General features: G+C 32.0%; 2 protein-coding genes across 2 annotated transcripts; one reads left to right on the forward strand and one right to left on the reverse strand.

The window, feature by feature from the left end:
• Positions 1-1,848: 1,848 nt before the first annotated feature.
• Positions 1,849-5,797, reverse strand: LOC135193903 (piggyBac transposable element-derived protein 3-like). Its single transcript, XM_064218319.1, has 3 exons — positions 5,762-5,797; positions 3,786-5,471; positions 1,849-1,977 (listed from the first exon to the last, which is right to left on the reverse strand). The coding sequence occupies exons 1-3, from the start codon at positions 5,795-5,797 to the stop codon at positions 1,849-1,851; spliced, it is 1,851 nt and encodes a 616-aa protein (XP_064074389.1).
• Positions 5,798-6,138: 341 nt separating this feature from the next.
• Positions 6,139-6,961, forward strand: LOC113397314 (3-oxoacyl-[acyl-carrier-protein] reductase FabG-like). The gene has a single exon (XM_026635607.2). It carries the CDS (start codon positions 6,175-6,177, stop codon positions 6,922-6,924), a length of 750 nt encoding a protein of 249 aa, XP_026491392.2. The 5' UTR covers positions 6,139-6,174; the 3' UTR covers positions 6,925-6,961.
• The last annotated feature ends 16,569 nt before the right edge of the window (positions 6,962-23,530 follow it).

Consider the following 23,530-nt stretch of genomic DNA (forward strand, 5'->3'; position numbering starts at 1 on the left):
TATATAACCACTTCGCCAATCAATCGCAATCGCCTTCTTTAATATATAAGCATGAATTCCCATAGTCTCACAAGATACATAGGTTCAGACAGGGGCTGCACTCGGGCTTCAAAATCACACGGCAAACATATTGATTGTATATGGACTAAGTATAATTAAATATTCTTGTTGTGATGGAACCCATAAAATGTATATTCATATAAAAAATATGTAGTTTTAACGGAGTGATTATTTATGTTGATAGTTAACATACTTCGATAGAGATGAACTTAATCTGTATTAAATATTAATTAATTTTCATAAAGTTTATTATACTTATTAATTTGTAACGACCTTAAACTTTATTTGAACAATCTGCGAATAAGTCGTTAGCATAGTAAGAATATAATAAGGGTACAAAATAATTAAATTACTTTGGACTTCTTCAACTCGTAACACCGGAAATTTCATTACAAACTTTCATATTTAATAATTTAAATAGTAGCTGCGTACATTAGCAGTTAAATTAAATAGAAAAATATTCAGTAAACTATCTACCACAAAGGTTTTGCACGATCAAAAATCAAGTGTTCCACGTGGTCATTAATAAGTAAATATTGACATAGTTTTAATAATACATTTTCATTCAAGATCAATGAGTACTAGAATAAGAATGTCGTTTTTTTTTTAAATTTATGCTCATACAATTTCTGGACTGAGTATAATTACAAAATCTACCATATAATTTAAACATAAGTACAAGATATATTTGAATTTATTTTTTTGTTGCACTACCACTTAAAAAGTGGTAGTGCAACACAGTTGTCGACGTTGTTCTATATGTGAGTAAAACGTGTGGAATAGTGAATCTTATATAACTTATAATATTCTTTATTAATAATAGAATAAAATCGGGTTTCGTGATAAAATTTTATAATACCTTGTGATTAATTAGTACACAAAATTTTTATATTGATACAAATTCCAACATATTATATTTTTATAGATTCTCGCTTAAAATAAAACGATTAAGTTTGGCTGAATTTCCAAAGTAATTTTTCCCTCCTTTTAACGGCATAATTTTTGATTACAAGTTAAAACTATTTTACTAATACTACTCATATTCGAATCAATATGCGTTTAATTAGCATCAAATAGACTTAGTAGAATTAATATTTTACTAATTTTTTTATTATTACAATAACACAATGATAATAAAAATATATTACACTCGTAATATTTATACTTAAAGTGAGTAACACAAGCGTTTGATAACTTTATTGCGCTTTCCACCGGAGGTTAAGTGTATTCCGTAATAAATTCTAAGTTGATTCACTATAATCTTCCATCACAGATGATATTTGATTAAACCTAATAGCAAAGAATAGTTTAAATTTGGAATAACAGTAATAAATAATAATAAAAAAATAATTGCGATGTTTTTGAATTTTTTTTTGGTTCAAAAAATTGAGTTAGCTGTTGCAGTGTGAGTTAGATGCATAACAAACATTATTACATGAAATATAGGAAGTACGAGCTTGTAATTTATATATTATTGCACAACATTACCCAGTGATATAGAGTCGAATAGATTCAATGAGCTTTATCTTATTTACTATAACAATAATATTAGATAAGTTAACTACTTCAATTCAGATATAACTAATTAATTTTTAAATAAGTAGTCCTTAAACAAATTTCAAGGATTTTTAGACGACAACTATGCATTCGAACTATATATACTTGGTAAAATATATATGTTACTTATGGTAAATTGTCAACATTTCTAGTATTATGCTTCCTCTCAGTGACGGTTTGATCAATTACTATATCTCAAAAGAAGCGTTGAATCATTTCACTATTTGTTGCTCAACTGAGGTGCACACCAGGACTCATAAGTCCTGGACCGGTAAGAACTGATTTAATAGCCAATGCTAAAGCCGCCTTTACAAGGATTTCTTTTGCCATTTCCATTGAAAACTCTGCTAAACAGAGTGTCTGAGCCGGAGGAAATAGCAGATATGATTTTTTACCTGGCAAGTGGTAAAGCGAATTCTGTCACTGGATCCAGCTATGTGAACGACAATGGCATGCCTATTAAACGGGCTTAATTGAGTGCTTATATTTGATAAACATTTACAAAAATATTTGTGTTATTATCGTAGTAAATATCTAGTTCAATAAATCTCCTAATATTTTATATACTATGTATTTATTATTGTGAGAACATCCGGCAATACCCTACTCATACATAGCCCTCTGGCGCACTGTTACAGATATTATCTAATCATCGTTATTATAATGGTCGCATAGACAGTTACTTTTGTCATTATAATTAGTAGGCATATTAACGTCTTAAATCTCCTGCGACAATTTCCGAACTTTTTATATAAAATGAAATATCAATTAATATTTTAGTCGAGTTTCATTCACAATCTAACCAAATTCATTTATTCAATATCTTCTATATATACATACATATATCAGCGAAATACCACTTACTGATTAATCACAAAATCTCAGAAGCTATAACACCTAAAAAGACTTATAATTTAACATGTATGCTCTCCAGATGGTGTGGCACATCCACACCTCTAGGTCCTTCAAAAATTAAATTGCTAAGGCAAAGTCGGAGCAGAGCAGAGAAGAAATGTAATATCGATTAAAGATGAAATTACACAATGATTTTATTGAAATTTTTTTTTTGTATGTTTTAAAAATTGAACTAGCTGTTGCTGCATAGCAAGGCTTATTACGAGGCATGAAAAATAGGGAGTAGAAGTTTGCTATAATGTATATTATTGCATAACATTGCCCAATGATAGATAGTCGAGTATATTCTATGAGTCTTATCTTATTTCCTATTACGATGGTACTAGATGGAATTACTTTAATTCCGATATAATTAATTGTACGTTACTAATTTCAACTATTTCTTTCATATCTTAATTATCTATGCAATTTTTAATACAAAGAATCACAGGCATCATTAATTAGCCTTTATTATAAACCCTGCTCAAATTATGTTTTGTTAAAATGTTTATGATGCATTACATTTTTATTCACACGTTATTTTTTTGAACAATTTATTTTAAACTGGTACTTATAAAAGAGACACTGGTTCTGTCTTCTTAGTCAAATTGACTCAACATATATAGTTAATAAAGTTATGAAATCGATAATCATCGTGAACCCAGCTATCTATTTGCTTGGCAAGCACAAAGTTCTACAACCAAATGTTTTTGATATATATTAACCCTTAATTTGGCACAGATAAAAATATTCAAAATATATGAATTTGACAATTTTGTGGTTTCAGGAGTATGTCATAAAGTTCTGGAAAAATTAAAAAAAAAATCTACAATAGCCCACTGCTGGGAAAACTGGTGTCCGTCACAGCGTACCTTGCCAATTACTGTGAAATTAATGGTCAGATTTATATGTTCTCTGAGGCGGACACTGCCAAACTACGGAAAATAAAAACCACAGATATTTTTATGTTTTTTTACTAAAGAAAAATACAGAAATGAACATTTTAGAACTAATTGATACCGAAGTACAGTTTATTTTGTATGAAAATTTAAAAAACAATTTCTGGGGGCTTTTCCTGTCACGAAACATAATCTTGTGTTGCATTTTATGCAATACACGACAGTTTTCTTTTGGCAGAACCTGCAGCGTCCTTCTTCCATGGTCGAAGGGAAATGTCCTATATTGTCGTATTTTAATGGACTCATAGGGCGGGGTGCATGCGGTTTCTTTACTTTGACGGATTCAGTCTGTTTTCTTGTAGCCGACCTGTTTACCTTGCACAATAAGTCATAAATGTCATATCTAAATGCTTTCAAAGGATTTTTAGATTTCACGTTGCCGGAATGCTTTTGGCGGTACAATAGCCAAGCATTATTTATACAAATATCAATTATCTGTGCAAATATCGCTAAATACCATCTCCTGCTTTTGAAAGGTGTTTTGTACATTAATATTAGCATATCAGAAAGATCAACACCTCCCATATGTCTATTGTATTGACGCACAATCTGTGGACATTGGACATCGATTTTGGCTTTTGCGTCTTTGGAATATCGGCGTATTTTTTCTATAGGCTCACTTGCTACAAAGGAACTAATAAATGTGACAGCCTTATTATCATTCCAACGAACAACAGCTAAGCGGTTTTTATCACATATAGATTCTACAAAATGTCCTCGAGGTTTCTTTTTCATGGCTTTTTCAGTAGGTAAAACTTTTTCTGCTCCTCGAAGGCGATTGCCACGAATAGTGCCTAAGGCAAAAACACCATAGTTTTCTCGGAGAATAAATAGCAACTCAGGTGAAGAAAAAAAGTTATCGCAAAACACGAAAGATGGTTTTTGACAAATACTTTGACATAATGCTATAACCACCTGAGCACCAAAACCTAGAGACAATTCTTCTTCAGTGAACTTATGGTTGCGAAAAGTATCGTCACCTCCATACAGCACAAAATCATAAATTATTCCGGAAACTCCGGCCCTTACATAATTTTTAAATCCCCATTTGTTAGGTTTATCTTTCATGTATTGTTGTCTTTTACCGGCCTTAGTCCCTTTATATGCTATCATCATTTCAACTATACTAAATTTTGTCTCCTTTTTCTGTTGTTTCAGACAATTTTGTCGTAAATGCTCTATGACTGGACGAACTTTAAAATATTTATCTCCATCGTCCATTGTATTGTCAACAAAATGTAAATGTCTTCGTATCAGCTGATATCTTTTCAAAGACATTATATCTGCGACATTACCATATCTAAATTTTTCTGACCAATAATCAAGATATGAAGGCATTACAACAATACCCATAAGTATATGGATGGCTAAAAAGTCTCTAAATTCTTCGTCTGTTAGTTGAATTGACTTGCCGGTTTGTTGAACTGAATATAAGTTTGTCTGCTCTACGATACTAGTAAACATATCTTGAGAAAAAAAAAGGTGAAAGAAACTCAAAGGTGAATCATCTTCTGGCAGGTCTATGTAATCATCCTCCTCACCCTCTTCTATTGTCGCTTGGTGACGGAATTGAGCTACTCTCCAATTGTAAGTCAGCTGAAATTTTTTGTTTTTTTTTGGTCTTTTGGCTTTGACTGTAGTTGGTTTCCTAAATCTTTTTTTTCGGGGTGCTAATGAAGAAGCTATTGGTATTATAGGCGTTGCAGGCAATGAAGGAATAGCAGATAGGGATGGAACATTTTCATAAATGGACTCGCCAATTTCACGCACGATAGAATCTGGTATAATATCAGCATCTTCGGAGTGTAATTCTTCATCGTCGGATGTATCTATTGTTATGTTAGCAAGGGAAGATGCAGTAGATGGTGCAGGAGAAGACAGGGGGGTGGAAGAAATAGTACGTGCATCATGCAATTCAGTTTCCGAATCTGATATTTCGCTAGCATCGGAAGGTGCATGTTCATTCGGCACTAAAGCAATAATTTTACTTGCGCGATTAGGCTGTTGGCAAAGAAAAAAAAACAAACTCAGAACCATAACCAAACAAGCAGAAGCACACACATTTTGGCGTTGTCCGCCGCAGCGGACATAGTAATAAAGTATTACTTTTCTATACAATTAGCAATGTCCGCTGTGACGGACAAATCATTTTAGTTACAAATAAACACCATAAAAATGTAATAAAGAGCGTATGTTTCTGTAAATAATTATTGAAATGTTTATTATCTAATAAATAAATCTATAATTCAATTCATTTTTTCACAAAAAATAAGAAAAACAATTATAAATACCTTAAGCAAAACAGGTGGCCGCCTTTTCGCAGACATTTTGCGTCCCAACTGACATATGCAATGTCGCCACAATCATTACTTTTTTTTACTATTTATTTATGGTATAAATAAACATTTACTCGACTAGAAATCGATGAACGTGAAATAAAAACTTGGCAGGATTTATTTTAAATAATTGTCCGTCACACCGGACTTTATCAAATTAAGGGGCTGGAGTAGTTTCCTGATAAAGTAAGACAATCTGTTGCAAGTGTGCTTCAGCTATTATTATATCTTAATTGAAGTGTCATATCAATAAAATACTTATCATACGAGTTTAATTTTCTATAACTATCATCCTATATACTAAAATTTACGTATAAATAGAGCAGCCTGAAATTCACCAGCGTTAGTCTTACTTGATACGTTTCAAAATGAGTTTCAAAAACAAAGTAGTTATAGTAACGGGAGCAAGCTCGGGCATCGGTGCATCGGCATCGATAATGTTCAGCAAAGAGGGTGCTCGCGTGGTCATGGTGGGCCGCAACGAGACCAAACTCTCCGCCGTGGCTGCGAAATGTTCATCGCCACTCGTGATTCGCGCTGATATCGCCAATGACGATGACGCTCGCAGCATCATAAACCAAACCATTAAGAAGTTCGGTCAGATCGATATCTTGGTTAACAATGCTGGAATGACGATGGAAAATGGTGGTATCCTCGCCAACGATATGATGAAATCTTATGATACCATCATGAATATCAATCTCCGAGCGGCTGTTCATTTAACAAACTTGGCTGCCCCATATTTGATCAAAACCAAAGGTAATATTGTGAACATTTCTAGTATTGCCGGAATTATGCCTCCTTTTGGTGTCGGTATGACCAACTACTACATCTCAAAAGCAGCATTGAATCACTTCACTGTCTGTTGCGCAACTGAGTTGGCCCCACACGGTGTGAGGGTAAATGTGTTAAGTCCTGGACCGGTAAGAACAGATTTTATGGACAATGCCAAAGCCGCCTTTACATGGGATGATTTTCCGTCGAAAACTCTCCTTAATAGAGTGTCTGAACCGGAGGAAATAGCAGATATGATTTTATACCTGGCAAGTGATAAAGCGAAGTCTGTCACTGGATCTAATTATGTGAACGACAACGGCATGCTCATTAAAAAAACATAATAGAGTGTTAATATTTAATAAATATACATTTACAAGAATAATTTTATTATTATCATCTTAAATAGTTGGTTCGATCTGTTTTGGAATATGGATCTATTATTTGGAATCCACACTACAATTTATATATTGAGATGTTAGAAAATATTCAAAGAAAATTAATAAAATACCTTAATGTTAAATGTCGTACAACAAATGAAACTTTTACAATTACTCCACTTGCTGATCGTCGAACACTTAGAGATCAATTATTTTTGTTTAAATTATTAAGGAATTACATAGATTCACCCTACCTTCTAAATTGCTTAAGATTCATGTGTCCTAATATACGAACACGAAATAAGGCTTTGTTTAGTTTGCCCTTATTAAAGTCAAATTATGCACGAAATTCTTTTATATATAGAGTCTGTAATGAATATAACACTAAATTTTCCAGTATTGATATATTTACAGAATCAGTTGCTAACTTCAGGAAATTTGTGCTAGAACCATAAAGCCTAGATCTTTTATTTGGTTTTTCAAATTTGCCCTTTTTTCATAGGTTTGTTTTTTCTTATTATTATTATATTAGATATTATAATTAATTTAGTTCTGCTCTTATTATGTTTTTAGTTATAAGTGGAAACTTTACTGGTATATGTGCTAATTTTTATGCTTTAGCTTTAAGAATGACTTGTACTGTTTGTTTCCCTAATAAAGTAAAAATAAAAAAATAAAAAAAAACTTAGAGTATTAAGAGTTACTCTATATACTAAATATATATATATATTATTGTAAGAACATCCAGCAATACCCTACATGTACCATATATAGTTCTCTGGCGTACTGTCATACATGCATACAATCATCAAAGTTATTATGATGGTCTCATAGACAATCACTTCTTTTATTTATATAGCTTTTTATAATTAGTACTAACTAACATCTTAACTTTCTTTGCAATACACTTTATGAGAAAACTAATAATAAATTATATTCTACTATATAAATATTATATATATTTAGGCTGACTCATATTAAATTCAAGTTTTATTTATTATAATAAGTACAATATTGATTAGCTATAATTAATTAGCAATATTCAGAAAAATTTAAAAAAAAAATTAAAAAAATAGCCTTATCCGAGATTTCAACTCGGAACAGGATTTACAGCCTTGTTAGCTACTCTACCAACAATTAAAGCACATTAATTTTAATGATTTAAACCAATAAATAATTATAAATTAATATGAATGAAACCAATTTTTTTTTTCTTAAATAATTATAAAATGTATAATAAAAAAATATATTGCAAGATTAAAAAAATATGTTATAGTTTTATGTTAAAAGTTACATGATATTTAATTTTAAGGATAATACGAAATCTGTATTAATAAGTCATACCTAACTATTAAATAAAACATATTTTAATTTTTTGTATGTAACAATAAAGAAAGAACGGGTTGATACCGACTTACAAATATGATATTATTTTATAAATAAAAACCTCTAACTCTATTTACTGTGGTACTCTTTGTTCTTGATATTAAGTTTAACAAAAGAAATCAAGAAAGCTTTTAAAAATATTGCAATCCGTTGAATGAACAGAAACAATGAAAATATTTTGCTTTTATTTAATAATAAATTATTATTTTTAAATTTAAATAATAATTATTTTTATCAATAGTTGGAAGGCAGTAAGCAAATACACATCTGATAGAGAGCGCTTTTCTGTTCGTTGGAATTGGTATTACAAGAGAGTTTACAATACCAATTCTAGTACAGTCTCATGCTATTCATATTATTACAAATTTAAAGAATTAAAAAATAAAGTAAAAGTAAATGTTATTCTAGAGGATTTAACAACAATTTTTTTATTGTGTATTAACAATATGAAACGTAGAGATACCACTGGTTCGGAAAATATATTCTTTCTAGAAGAACCATGGTTCGCATTGTTAGTACTATTTTTCACTCATAAAATTTATATCATATTGGTACAAGATCCACGCTTTCATTACCTTGTTTTATTACTAATAGATGTTAAATATTTTGAAGATAACATATGGGACATAATATCTAAGCTTACATCAACATCACCAAACTTGGGGTGATGTTAATGTAAGGAATGATTAATATTTCTTACGACGCTAACGTCTATGGTCGGTGGTGGCCACTCCGCTTTGAAAAAATCGTTATTGAGAAACCTGACGCAAAAAACTCGACGATCTTACAAAAAAAAAAACAATTTTGATACGAATTGTTTTTTTTTTAAGAATTTGTTTAATATTTAGTATTATAAATAAAAATGGGTTTATATATTATATTTAATAATAGCCCGTCGAGTGCCGAGTAAGATAAGAACTCCCCAATCTTTTGCCTCACGTTTCACCACTTAAAAAATATTCAATCAATTTCATTAATTAAATATTTAATCAATTAAAAAAAGAAATCCCCTATAAAAAAGACCATCACAAAAGTATTACCTGGCACATTTCGGGATTATCTAAAGTCTGAAGATGGGGGAACTTACTCTACTTCCACGTACATGGTCCATAATCGCAGAGTGATATAAGTTTTCTAGTCAACAAGGATCTCATTAACAGCATTGTGGTAATCAAAAGTAGGTACAACCGGGTTGCGTACCTTTTTAAAAAAATGTTGAACTGGTATTTCTTGAAGGTCACATTGGTTAATTCGTCGACTTTGACTCAAGGTGTAACCTTGTGTTGTGTTGTGTTGTGTGTAACCTTGTAATATTGCAGAAAGAAGCGCTTTGTGCCACACGCGATCGAAGGCTTTGGCTATGTCCAGACTGGCTGCTAATGCCTCCCCCTTGCTCTCAACTGCTTCCGCCCACCTATGAGTAAGGTAAACTAGAAGATCACCGGCTGAGCGACCCCGACGGAAACCGTACTGGCGGTCGCTAATCAGCTGGTACTCCTCTAGGTACCGCAGGAGCTGGCAGTTTATAATGGACTCCATTACCTTGGAGAACAAGGAGGTGATGGCTATAGGCCTATAATTGGACGGGTCTGAGCGGTTGCCCTTTTTAGGGATCGGATGCACCAAAGCAGTCTTCCAGGAGTTCGGGACGACGCCTAATGCGTAGGATTGCCGGAAAAGACGCGTTAAAACCGGCGCCAACTCGGGAACACAAGTCCGTAGCACGATTGGAGGGATGCCATCGGGTCCACTCGACTTATGAATATCCAAGGAAAGAAGTGCTTTACGAACTGCACTTTGCCGGAATTTAACCTCCGGCATCGTGGTATCACACCGCGGGATTGTTGGTGGTGACTTTCCTCGGTCATCCAGAGTCGAGTTCGCCGCGAAGAGAGAGCCTAAAAGATCAGCTTTCTCCTTCGCTGTATGGGCCAATGACTCACCGTCCTTGTGCAGAGATGGTAAGGAAGGCTGACAGAAATTCCCTAAGACAGCCTTGGCGAGAGACCAGAACGCACGTGTTCCTGAAGGGAGGCGCACCAGTCTCTCGCCAATTCTGCCAATGTACTCCGTCTTCGCCCTAGCAATCACGTTTTTGAAGGACCTAGAGGCGGAATTATATTCCTTTCTGAATGCGCTGGTATTTACATCACGAGACGCAGATGCGTTAGCCCAGTCTTGGTAGCGTTCCCATTTTCGGCGTGAAGCCGTTTTGCAGAAACGACCAAACCAGGGCTGGGACTTGCCACCGATGGGGACCGCAGAATACGGAATGAACAGTTGCATACCCTGAAGTACCACATCGGCGACAGAGTCAGCAACAACGCTCGGATCATCCGGCGAGAAACAAACCTGCCCCCATGGGTAGGATGTAAAGAAGGACCGCATTCCATCCCAATCTGCTGACTTGTAGTGCCACACTCGGCGGCAGCCCACGAAACGAGGTCGTGAGTACCGCGCCACCGGCACTGTACTCCGGACGAGACAGTGGTCCGACGAGCCCAGAGGGGGATCGACGATAACCTGGTAGCCATCTGGATGGGAAGGTAGCAGAAGATCCAACAGGGAAGGTATATGATCCTCCACGTCCGGTATTCGCGTTAGCGAGGTGACCAGTTGTGTCAAATCGTATGCTAAAGCGAAGTCGAGAACAGATCTACCCGCATGATCGGTAGTGCGTGATCCAAGCCATTCGGCATGGTGAGCATTAAAATCGCCAAGAATTACGATCTCTGCGGATGGGATCTGCTGCAGCACGGAATCAGTAGCCACTTGGACATGCTCAACCAGTCGGTCGGTTTCGGCATTACCGCTATGGGACCTATAAAGGCACGTGTAGATTCTCGGATGGTCGTCGCAGTCTACACGGAGCCAGATAATCGATAGGTCCTGCCCTTCAAGGCTGCCGAGGCGTCGAGAGCAGATATCATCTCTGACGTAAACGCACACCCCAGCTCGTGGTACAAAGGAATGTTCCAATTTGTACCCGGGGTAAGAAAGAAATGTCGTAAGGGCTTCAAAATCACACGGCAAACATATTGATTGTATATGGACTAAGTATAATTAAATATTCTTGTTGTGATGGAACCCATAAAATGTATATTCATATAAAAATATGTAGTTTTAACGGAGTGATTATTTATGTTGATAGTTAACATACTTTGATAGAGATGAACTTAATCTGTGTTAAATATTAATTAATTTTCATAAAGTTTATTATACTTATTAATTTGTAACGACCTTAAACTTTATTTGAACAATCTGCGAATAAGTCGTTAGCATAGTAAGAATATAATAAGGGTACAAAATAATTAAATTACTTTGGACTTCTTCAACTCGTAACACCGGAAATTTCATTACAAACTTTCATATTTAATCATTTAAATAGTAGCTGCGTACATTAGCAGTTAAATTAAATAGAAAAATATTCAGTAAACTATCTACCACAAAGGTTTTGCACGAGCAAAAATCAAGTGTTCCACGTGGCCATTAATAAGTAAATATTGAAATAGTTTAAATAATACATTTTCATTCAAGATCAATGAGTACTAGAATAAGAATGTCTTTTTTTTTTTTATTTATTCTCATACAATTTCTGGACTGAGTATAATTACAAAATCTCCCATATAATTTAAACATAAGTACAAGATATATTTGAAATTATTTTTATGTGTAAATATAGAAAGTAAACATAATTACAAAAAGATTACACTGAAGTTTAAGTTTCTCATTCTGTTTTATTCATTTACTTGTAACGGACTATACTATGCTATTTACGTATATACGTGAAAATGAATTATTGATATTTTAATACATTTTTTTTCTTTAAAACATAATATCTGCCGCAGCGCCACCTACCAGGTTCAATATAAGCTAACCGTAGACCCAATTAAGCACATATTAAAATTTAATCAAAATTGGTCGAGTTGTTTTGGAGAGTTTACATGCATACATATATATATATATAGAATCATAAAAACATGCATATATATATATCTATATATGTGCATGTTTCTGATACTTTATATACTTGATTTAAATTTCATAATTAATAGTCATCGAGGTAACCCTCTACCATCAGTATGTATCACCGAGTACATACGTATTATTAATTATATATTTATTTATTATCATTATTATATTTTATTCGAGGTAAACCCCGACCTTCTTTATATCGCTTTTATATAATAAATATGATGTCTCATCGAGAACACTCATTCATATGACGGCCTGCCATACCGTCATTTGTAATAATTATTTGTATTATTTATAGGAAAAGTGTACGAAGCACATTCTCATTATAATTATATTTTGCCATGCATCCACCATTGATATATGAGTAGGCATTACACCGACACACGGATTTGCGCCACTCCTATATTTCCTTGAATACACGAACAATTTCATCAAAAACGTATGAAAAAAAACTATGCAACCTCATGAATTTATTTGTATGTATGTTTTTAATTCATTCAATTACAACTTCTTAGGTGATATTGAAATCACTGAAGTCTTACCGATTACAGAAATATATTTCAACGTATTCCAAAATAAATATATGCTATCGAAATTACGAGAAGACGTTATCTGTAAGATTTTGTTCTAAGATTAATAATTGAGATTACAAAGCACTTGTTGATTCAAGCGGGATTCTTTTTGAGGCGGCGAGCTAAGTGAGTGAGGATAACGTGTAACAAGGGTCGAAAGGACAGCTGACGTAACCGCAAGGGTAATAACAGCTCCACTTGAGATGGGACTTTTAATATCGGCCCGCAATGTGACAGTACTCCTTAATATCGTTGTAATTTGACAGGATACTTTGATGTTATGATCAGGCGCGTGGTTTTATGAGTTCTACTCTTAGTTACATTCCGATAAGTTTTGCCTTTGTTCTTATGTATACTATAGGCTTATGTGGATAGATGACTTGTGTTAAGCAATACATTTTAATTGTTTCACACCTAGGTGATGGCCTTCTCTTGAAGAACACATTTCCTTATGTTCCGTGTGAAATCCGAACATGTGATGAATTATAAACATAAATTAAACATACGTAAAGTCAGAGATTCTTGTACGAGTAATGCATTTTTTCATACCAGACAATCGCTTTTCTTTACATAATTTATGTTATGGAAGCTATTTTTAAACTTCCTTCAATAATATAAAAACGCAATAACGTAAAAACGAGCGTTTGCTGCAAAATTAACTATTATTGAATTTACGGCTAGATAGGTTTAGTTAAAATAACAAAGACAAAAAAAAATGTTTTGTAATATAATGTTACTTAACAAATAAATACAAAATTAAACAGAGCTGTATAAAATGTAGAATCAAGGTTTAATTATGACTCAAGCAAAACCGGCTGATATTAAAATCGATTCAGAAAATTACTGACGCCGCCGAAGGAGAGCACTCGATTTATTTACAAATGAAGAAACTTCCGCGGAAAAGGCGAAATTATTTACCGAGGCCGTTCTACCATTTCCTTGCGGAGATTGACAAAGACTAATAAAATATTTGAGAATCACCTCACCAACAGTGGATTTTTGTTTTTATAATATTTTAAGATTATATCATTCTTAAAAGAAAAAAATTAAAAAAGTATCTCATGAGGAGGCTAATCTATATAAAAATAATTACATCCTGCAATATAAATAGAAACTAAAACTCAATACACCAATGTTGACAGAGTGAATTGCCACAAAAATGCACAACTCGTACATAATTTTCTCATTCAACGAGTTTTTCCGGTTCTATGAACAAAAAATAACCAAAATCTTTCACAGGTGCAGACAATATGTTCAAATAATAACAAATATGCAAATCAAAATTGAATGCTTCAATATAGCAAATAAAGCTCAAACGTTGTACCAAAATTATTATCATGAATTTCCGTATACACAAACTCACTAATTATTGGTCATGCATCTGTCCAATCTATTCTACGTCAACCATGAGCGCTAACGTCTTTATAGACATCAGCGGCAGTAATGCGATTACGTTGTCTCGGATATTACTTGTCAAAGGTTTGCCAACCTCGCTTTGTTTCAGTTTTGGCTAAGCTTCTATCAATATATAATAAATCTGTATAAAGTTCCATAAGGTCGCTATAACTTTTTTGATAAATAATTGCTCATTTTTTATCTTCTTTTATTACATTTTTTTTATGATATCGGTAGGCGGACGAGCAAATGTGCCACCTAATGGTAAGTTGTCACCACCGCCCATAGACAATGGCGTTGTAAGAAATATCAACCATTCCTTACATCATCAATGCGCCACCAACCTTGGGAACTAAGATGTTACGTCCCTTGTGCCTGTAGTCACACTGGCTGACTCACTCTTCAAACTGGAACACAACAATACTGAGTACTGCTGTTTGGCGGTAGATATCTGATGAGTGGGTGGTACCTACCCAGACGGGCTTGCACAAAGCCTTACCACCAAGTAGATAGAAAATAATTGAAGTAAGCCTGTTTGTCGTATTGAAAATTGTTGGTATATATCGGATGGAATTGAATTATAATATTTTTTTGTATTTATAAAATATAGTATCGAGCTGACCAGCTTCAATTGAGCCAAGATGGTCGATTGGATAAATCACAAGAATATAAAACAAAGATTGTCGGTTCAAATACTTTCAAGCACTACTGAATTGATAGTTATTTAATATGCTTCAAGTCATAGCGTGATCACCGATGAAGGAGAACATCATGAAGAAATATGTGAATTAAAATGTGTTGAATAAAAATTGTGCAACACATTTTAAACTCACATTAGAGCAGCATGTTGAAACAAGTCGCTCTAACCTAACATTGGGACATTTAGAGTAGGTACGTTTTTTTTTATTGCCTTTCTATTTGGCAGTCATTGCAAAGATTTCGACAGTGTCGTGTCTTTTCAGATCCATGTAGTTGAATGACTTACATTCAACCATACAAACTTTTGCATTCATTATATTAGTTAGAAGTCAAATTATCATTTATTGCATAATTGTATAATTGTAATTGACTTCACTTTGACTATCAAATACTACTTATTTGATAGTAATAACTATTATTACTATCAAATAAGTCTATCAAAATATAATTTTAAACGATTTAAATTATAAAGAATGCAATGGCGTGGACAGGAACGCGAAGAACGCGAGATAACACTACAAATTGAACTCTGTAACAGAGTTTGCACAAAATACCTTATGTGTCGTAATGTGAAAAGTTTAACCATAGAACTGCCATAAAGGCCACCAATGCAAGCTATTACGTTATTATTAACTTGAAACTTTATTAATTTAATGTTTTCCAACTATGCAAGTGCTTGCTTAATGCATTCTCGTCTAATAAATAAATACTGTTTTATGTATATCCCTTTCTAATTTTCGTTTATACGAATTCATCTATGTTTTTTTTTTTATGAAATCGTAATTTTTTTTATAGCACTGGATTCAAATGGATAAATAATTAATTAAATAAATACACGATACTTATTTAATATGAATATTTGTAAGGCTATGAAACGCAAAATTTAATACTAATTCCAGTTGTACGAAACATTCAACACAAATTGAAATTTTCTGATCAAAATCTTTAAGAACTCATACGATTTAATTAATAATTAAATAAAAAATAAAAGTATGACTTTCAATTGATATTGTAACTGGATATCAAATAATATTAAGAACAATTGTGTGTCCAATTATATCTGCACTGTTTATTGCCTTTTGATCCTTAGTGATCGTTACATTAGAAACATTTTTATAATTTTATTTTTTTGATATAAGTCTAAAATATACGACGTAAAAAGTGTCAATTTGCTGTAATCTGTTGCATGAATTCTTTTTCTTTTTAGATTTGGTGATGCTTACATAAATCTTCGGTTTGAAATTATCAACTTATAACTTATATAAATTTAAAAAAAATTAAATTTATTTTACCGTTTCTTTCAAGCTATTATTAGAATTAGATTTTATTAAATAATTCGTTTACTATTTCGCTTGAATGTCCGTTTGCATCGTTTCAGATCAATTCATTACCTGTCATCCGTCATTAAGCTTAATATTTGTATGGATATTTATAGGAGTACTTATTATAACGGATGTCTTTTGCCTTATAATTGCCTGATATTTAATGAAAAAAATATTCCATATTTGTTTTCGACTTCAAAGTGAATAGCTCGAAATAGGTATATTTGGTAGTAATACTGGCCACACTTCATATATCTTTCAAAGTTACAAGAAGTTCTTTTTGCATTTAATATCAACGGTTTCATCGAATCAAACTTCAAATTCGATATGCTGAATATATCGGCGAGTTATCTTAATAGTTGACTAAATATTCATTATAAATAAAATTAATTATTTAAATTTAAAGTACGTATGGACATATTTTTCTAATTTTCTTTTACTCCAATTAATTAGTAATTCACTGAGTGTAGTTTATTCTGACAACTGCAACAAAATTTAAAAACTGTAAAATTACTTTATATTCTGAGCTATATTAAGATTCTGTAAAATTAACCTAATATATTTGTACATAGCTTGTAATTATATATACAAATTTATCTTTATTTTAATATAATACTGTCTTATCCATATAATTTCTACTCCTATAGGGTCTAAACCCACTGCAATTTCCAAGACACGGGAATATAATGCTGTTACTACTAAGCTTTAACAAAAACATTAACCCAGTTACTTTTTTAAACCTATTTGAAATTAATATTAGCCTTTATGACGTGCGATAGTTCATTCAAGCCACTAAACCAACGAAAAAATAATACTAGTAGTATATTTAAAATAAATTATTTTAGGAATTTATATAAATCAACTATAACCATAGAAATTTCATAGAAAGTAGTATTCGTGTCTTACAGCAACTAGTTTGAAACTATTGCTTGCAGTATATTTAAAGAGCTAAAGTAGTGCACTTAGCCAAGGTATTTTAAAGTGTACGTCCATCTCGTGCGCCGTTATAGTGAATCACGATTTATACGGTCGAAGGCTTAAGCTTTATGCCTTACTACCATTCCATAATATCCACGCTTTTTAAATTTTTAGTTTTTTAGCATTTTCCAAACTTACTAATACTAAATCAACGAAAACGATGACGTCATACGATTATAAATATAATCCATTTATTTATTGATAAACTTCAGATCTCAGAAATAATGTGAAAATAAATTACCGAACAGATTACTATTACTTCATAAAAAAAAAAATTATAAAATGTTTGTATATCCTAGATTTTATAATTTATAATTTGATACCCATTTAAAGGTAATTTTGTTGCAAATTGAATAATTCAAAGAGTATTCGTGTCAATTCGGTCTTTAGGGAGTAGAGAGTAAAACTACTCAAAATAATGAGAATCGACGTAAACCCCGAAGTAAAGTGAATTTAGTAAGTTTATGAGCCCTCTGAGCGTATACTCAGCTAAACATAACCATAAACAGGACTTAACTGAGATGTATCGTAGAGTTCTTATATACAGCAATAAGATAAACGTACATAACGTGTTTATGTTTAGGTATATATTTGTATATTAGATACATAAACAAATCTATGTTTTATCAATATGATTTATATATAGTATAACACTTCGCCTTATTGCCTCCACTGGTAACAGGAGGGCTGGTTCGTTTTTAGCCCCGAGGATCGCAATTGCAATTCAACAGGGAAATGCTGCTAGCATTCTTGCCACCATTCCACGCTCTCAAGATTTGTACAGTAACTATTTTTAATTGATATTTGTATATATTTAAGCACTTAATTTTATCAATTCTTATGGTAATAAATTTTTATTTTCATATGATTTAGTATTATCAAAGTTCTATCAAATCTTTAGACGGTCGGCTACTCATAGTTTTTCAGCCTTTGTCAAAATAATATTACAATTCTAAATCAATATGGTATAATTTTCCACCTTTATATGATAATAATAATAACAATGTATTTATATCACAAATTACACAATTGACTCTCACCGATAGCGCGCAACTGATAGGCGGTAAATATGCCATAAATACGATAAGTTCACCGTCTTTACGATGCACTTGGCAACATTTGATGTGTCAGAACGTCTAAGTGAGATACGAGAAAAACATTTTACATTTGTTGTAAGTGATACTTCAGTTTAAGAAGTTCTTTAGCAAGAAAAACTAGCATGGATAAAACTTGCAATATACGACACGAGATTGTACGACTTAAACATGTTATCCAAAAAAACCGACAGAGTAGGTGATTCTAAAAGACGAATGCAACAAAATGTGGAGAGGAACATTTCCACATTTCCAAACATGTATAATGTATAACAACAATTTGTAGTGACTTGTTTGTGAATAATAATAATAATAGATGTGAAATAAGACCAAAAAAATATTTAAACGGAGGCCCGGTGAAAGTCATACCCAAACAACATCAACACCTAGCAGTTGACCAATAAAAATTATCATAGGCGTCGGAGTAAAATTGGTCTTAGGAAGCTAAGATTTCCACCCACACTCTTCCTGATCTTCGAAATAGATTAATATCGAGCTTAAGTCTATATCCACACGTGAAACCTTCGAGTGACGTTAATTTTCGGACGTTTCACAAAGCGTATAGCTTGTATGCAATTAAATTGTTCATTCGAAAAACTACTTTATTTTCAAAAAACATATTACGTTTATTGTCACTATATACAACTAGTTTTTAATCCTTATGACCATGAATATACTTTAAAATCGATATGCACCTAAAACAAAAGAACTAACTAGACGAAATTACGAGCCAAACCGATATTTAAATATTAAAAATATAAAGTTAAAATTATATTTTAAGAAAGTTTCCCTGACATGCTTTTTGTTTCCAATCAATATATAAAACTTATAAAAACAGCAAGCACTATTGTGTTGTAATTTGAAATGATAAAATTCAATACAAATTTACTAAGGGTTTGGAGTGTAAATTCTCCCAAGAAGAACTAAAGGTAACTTTTTAACACATTTTTATTTCTGTTCATTTGTTAATTTTTGCTTCGGTACAAATACAATAAATTTTAAACTAGTTTCCTGAACTTCTTAACTATCTAAATAAACATGAAACTCTAACCGTAACTTAGAACCGAATGACAATTCCAAATTCATCGATATCTTTATTGATTGATTGATTTTCCTATACATTTTTTTAGTTTATACATAATGATGAATGTCCTATGTCCCCTAGATGGGGCAGAGGGCGTCCACGGATGTCCTCCGTCGCGATCGGTCTTGGACTTCAGCCTTCACCTCGCTCCACGTCATTCCGATGATCGCCTCGAGTTTATACATATCCAAGTAAAAATATGTAGTATATTAAACTTACCTTTTATTACTAAATTTTCCATTAAAATATTTTCTAAATAATTATGTGTCCCTCATATTTAAAATCCTTCATTTATATGGACATGACTCTGGGTCAGGAATCTAGTAATGAGATTATCCAAATAGTGTATAATTCTTTGTTTAATTAATCGTATCGTAACTATAATACCTTGAAATGAGTTGACATATTAGTGAAATTATATTATAATTGGTGGTTGCTACTTATACTTATAGACATATTATAAATGTGAGTGATTTGACTAACGTGAGTTCTCAGGATTGGTGGCGCATTGGGCGATGGTGATCACTTACCATCAGGCCAATATGTTTGTCTATATACCAATTTCATTTATTAATTATTATAATATTTATATAATAATGAATATTAATTAATTAACAAAAACTTTTAAAACAAATCATCACAGGGATCGCGCATCAGCTCCACTTGTTCTTGAAAGCAATGACTGACAAATTTAATAATAATTCGAGATGAATATATTTATTTCGATAATATTGATATAAGAAAATTTAAAACAATATTAACGTTTGTAAATTTCATAAGCACCCTCCTGTATGTTCAAGTATATTTGTTTTAGAAACTACGCGAATCTTGAGATATTTGTAGCGGAGAAACTGTGCAAATTTAACATACATATGTAAGTAAACACAGGTCTCAGCACGAGTGCTACGTGACGATACATCGCGTTAAAATTTATGAGCTGCCACTGTTAGCTTAGAGTATTATTCAAATTTATTCAATTTAAATCACACGTGTTCTTTTAAAATTGCCGTTGTGAAATCCAAGATATATAAAATGGCATTGTGCCTTTGTGCCGTTTACAGTTGAGCTACTTCGACCTTGGAGTAATAGTGTAAAATCTAAAAGACTCAAGAACCTTGAAATAGTGATAGGATCATTTATCGTCAAGAAGCTTGAATTGTGTTGTAATTATTCGAATTTGATTGGTGTATATTTAATTACGTTCTTAATCAAATTCTTATATAGTAAACTATATACTGTACATATATATATATAAAGTTGTTTAAGAATATAAATCGTTATATCATATTGTTATAATAAATTGTTCTCATAAGAAATTTATTGTTTACATTTCGTAAAACAATTTATACCATACAAAATTATATTATACACAAAATTAAAATTTGAAATCGTCATAAAATTGTACACAAAAGATTTTCCATGGAATAAATAACTTCCCACGTATTAAGTTTAATTGTTAATTTTCAGGTCAATGACTTACGAATTTTAGATCATAGAGTTTTGATTGAATTATTTGGTTTCTGATTGTTGTTATCCACAAAGTCACTAATGTTTAAAATTGTTTTAAATTTGCAGCTTTTTTTTCCCACCCTTCCCGTCCCAAAGTATTTGGAGTCGGCGCATCATGTCTATTCCTTCCATTCTCCTCTATTATTCTTCTTTTGATCGTTCACATTCGTCTCTCTCATGTCGCTCCTCACACACTTCATCCACGTCTTATATCTTAGATTATTTATCTTCCTATCCGTCCTTTTACGGTCATCCTAATCACTGTTTTTGATGCATGTTTCTTCGTAAGTGACATATATAAAAAATTTCGAAAACGTATTTTAATTGGGGTAAACATTGTCCTATAAATGACTTTAATGTTTTGCGCAGTCGGTAACTGTTCTTTTTAATGTAAACCATCCCTTACTTCGCCAATGTGCCACCAACCTTGGGAACTAAGATGTTATGTCCCTTGTACCTGTAGTTACACTCGCTCACTCACCCTTCAAACCGGAACACAACTATACTAAGTATTGCACTACCTACCTACTACACATTGGTAGTACCTACCCAGACGGGCTTGCACAAAGGTCTACCACCGAGTAGTGTATGTAGTGTGTCAAAAAACTTACGAGTTATCTTTTATTTTTTACTCTGGTGTAAACTTTATATATGTATCTTATATATGTGTGTGACAAAATCGAATAAATTGGGAGCACTCTTGAATATTATAAATAATTGACAGCCTAAAATATAATTCATATTCTGACGAGAAGACCTGATAAGAAATTAATTAGTCACTTTATGCCATCAGTTACATATTGATTCCTAATACAATATTGTAGTATTAGATGCTTTATCTTACTATAATAAATCGGTAAACAATCGATGTAAATAAAACAAACCGATAAAGCGATAAGTAAAAAAATAAACGATAACTCAGGGGTCCATTTCTATCTCTATTTACATTTTGTGTAATTCGTATATTTTCCTCACAAGATACAACTAAATATTCCTCATTGAATCCCTAAATTGAAAGGCATTTTGCGTTCTCCCACACTTTTACCCAAACACTTTCTGTTTATCACGATTATTCGCAACGTTAGACATGTCGATTGTTCGACAGAGCCGAGTTTCAGAAGACAGCTCTTCCAAATTTATGCGCCTCTTTTCGCCCTATTTTTAAGGTGTTCCATGTTTATCATACTTTATAAAGAAAACTCTTTGGATAAAAATTTCCAAGTTTCATCACTTTGCTCGTCGAATCGCTGATACGATGACGCGACAAGCATTTTATTATATACTAGTGTTTAGGTTTGGGTAAGAATTTTGTATTGAACGCTAATAAAAAATCAATACGCTAAAATTTCTTAAACAAAATTACATATAGTCTCATTAATCTATATAAAATTAATTATAATACATGTGTTTTCGAGTAGTACATAAATAATACATTTTTTATTTTTTATCGAGAATAAGATTAAATAATATTAAACATTGTTGTTTATTGTTTTTTAAGTTATTAAAATATAAAATAAACGTATATGGTTATATCTCGACTTTTACAATTAAAGTTGGTCACATAGATTAATTCGCACATCCCACGCGAATGAGGACAGAAAGATCTTTTAAGAAAGATCCAAATCTTTTGTCCGAAAAATCGTTATTCAAGGATCTTAGAGAACCTATTCAATCTTAATACTTTCTATATGAACAAAATACTTTAGTCCTCCATAATATTGACTGATTGTTTACCAATTCATAAACACGATTCTTTTGTTTGAGAACAATTTTTTCGTACGATTCAACTATCAATATCGCTCGAAAAATGTTTACTCAATTTATTGAATATAGGTTTATTTTTTGTCTACAGTTTTATGTTCAAAGGTTAGACTGAATAAACGTACTTCAGCAAACAATTTCGAGTTTCATGGAAATAAAAATGTAGCATATTTTTTCATATTAATTATGTATTCAGAAACTATATTTCAATGTAAAATAGGTTACTAACACACAATAGAAATAACCCACGCAGCAGTTCCAAATGAAAAGTTACCAATTTTTTTTTTTAATTGGTGATAAGTAATACCATCACATTCCAATACTTTGTAGTAATGTGTTCCGGTTTTAAGATCGAATGAACTTAGGCAAGAGAACTAATATATTGGAAACAAGTGGTTGGCAGCACATTGATTTAAAATTGTAGATTATGTTTTTTCTATTTATTCTTACATTTTTATGTCCAATGCCATGTTAAGTGCTTTATTAACTTAAGTGTATCTTATCCTAAATTTGTATTTGTTATTTTAGTGTGTCTGTGTGTTTTTAATAATAGGTAGTATCACAACTTAAAATTAAACGTTACAGGTTTTTTTAAATGATTTTAATTAAAATGGTAGAAAAGAGTAACTACTGAGTTTCTTGTCGGTTCTTCTCGGTGGAATCAACTTTCTAAAGTGGTCTATTACCGCTTAACATTTAATTGAATACTGTAAAATGACGATTCAAGGGTGTTTTTATGAGCTCACTTGAATAAAGAAAAATTGGTTTTATTTTTTTGATTCCATCTATGAGAGA

The sequence above is a fragment of the Vanessa tameamea genome, chromosome 3 (assembly GCF_037043105.1).
Source record: "Vanessa tameamea isolate UH-Manoa-2023 chromosome 3, ilVanTame1 primary haplotype, whole genome shotgun sequence".
In the NCBI taxonomy this organism is placed as follows: domain Eukaryota; kingdom Metazoa; phylum Arthropoda; class Insecta; order Lepidoptera; family Nymphalidae; genus Vanessa; species Vanessa tameamea.

Coding starts and splice junctions, on each gene's coding strand:
- LOC135193903 (XM_064218319.1), bottom strand. CDS start 5,797: ATGTCTGCGAAAAGGCGGCCACCTGTTTTGCTTAAG. Junction 5,472..5,761: donor GGCCACCTGTTTTGCTTAAG/GTATTTATAATT, acceptor CTTTGCCAACAG/CCTAATCGCGCAAGTAAAAT. Junction 1,978..3,785: donor TTTATGACTTATTGTGCAAG/GTAAACAGGTCG, acceptor CCTCCGGCTCAG/ACACTCTGTTTAGCAGAGTT.
- LOC113397314 (XM_026635607.2), top strand. CDS start 6,175: ATGAGTTTCAAAAACAAAGTAGTTATAGTAACGGGAGCAAGCTCGGGC.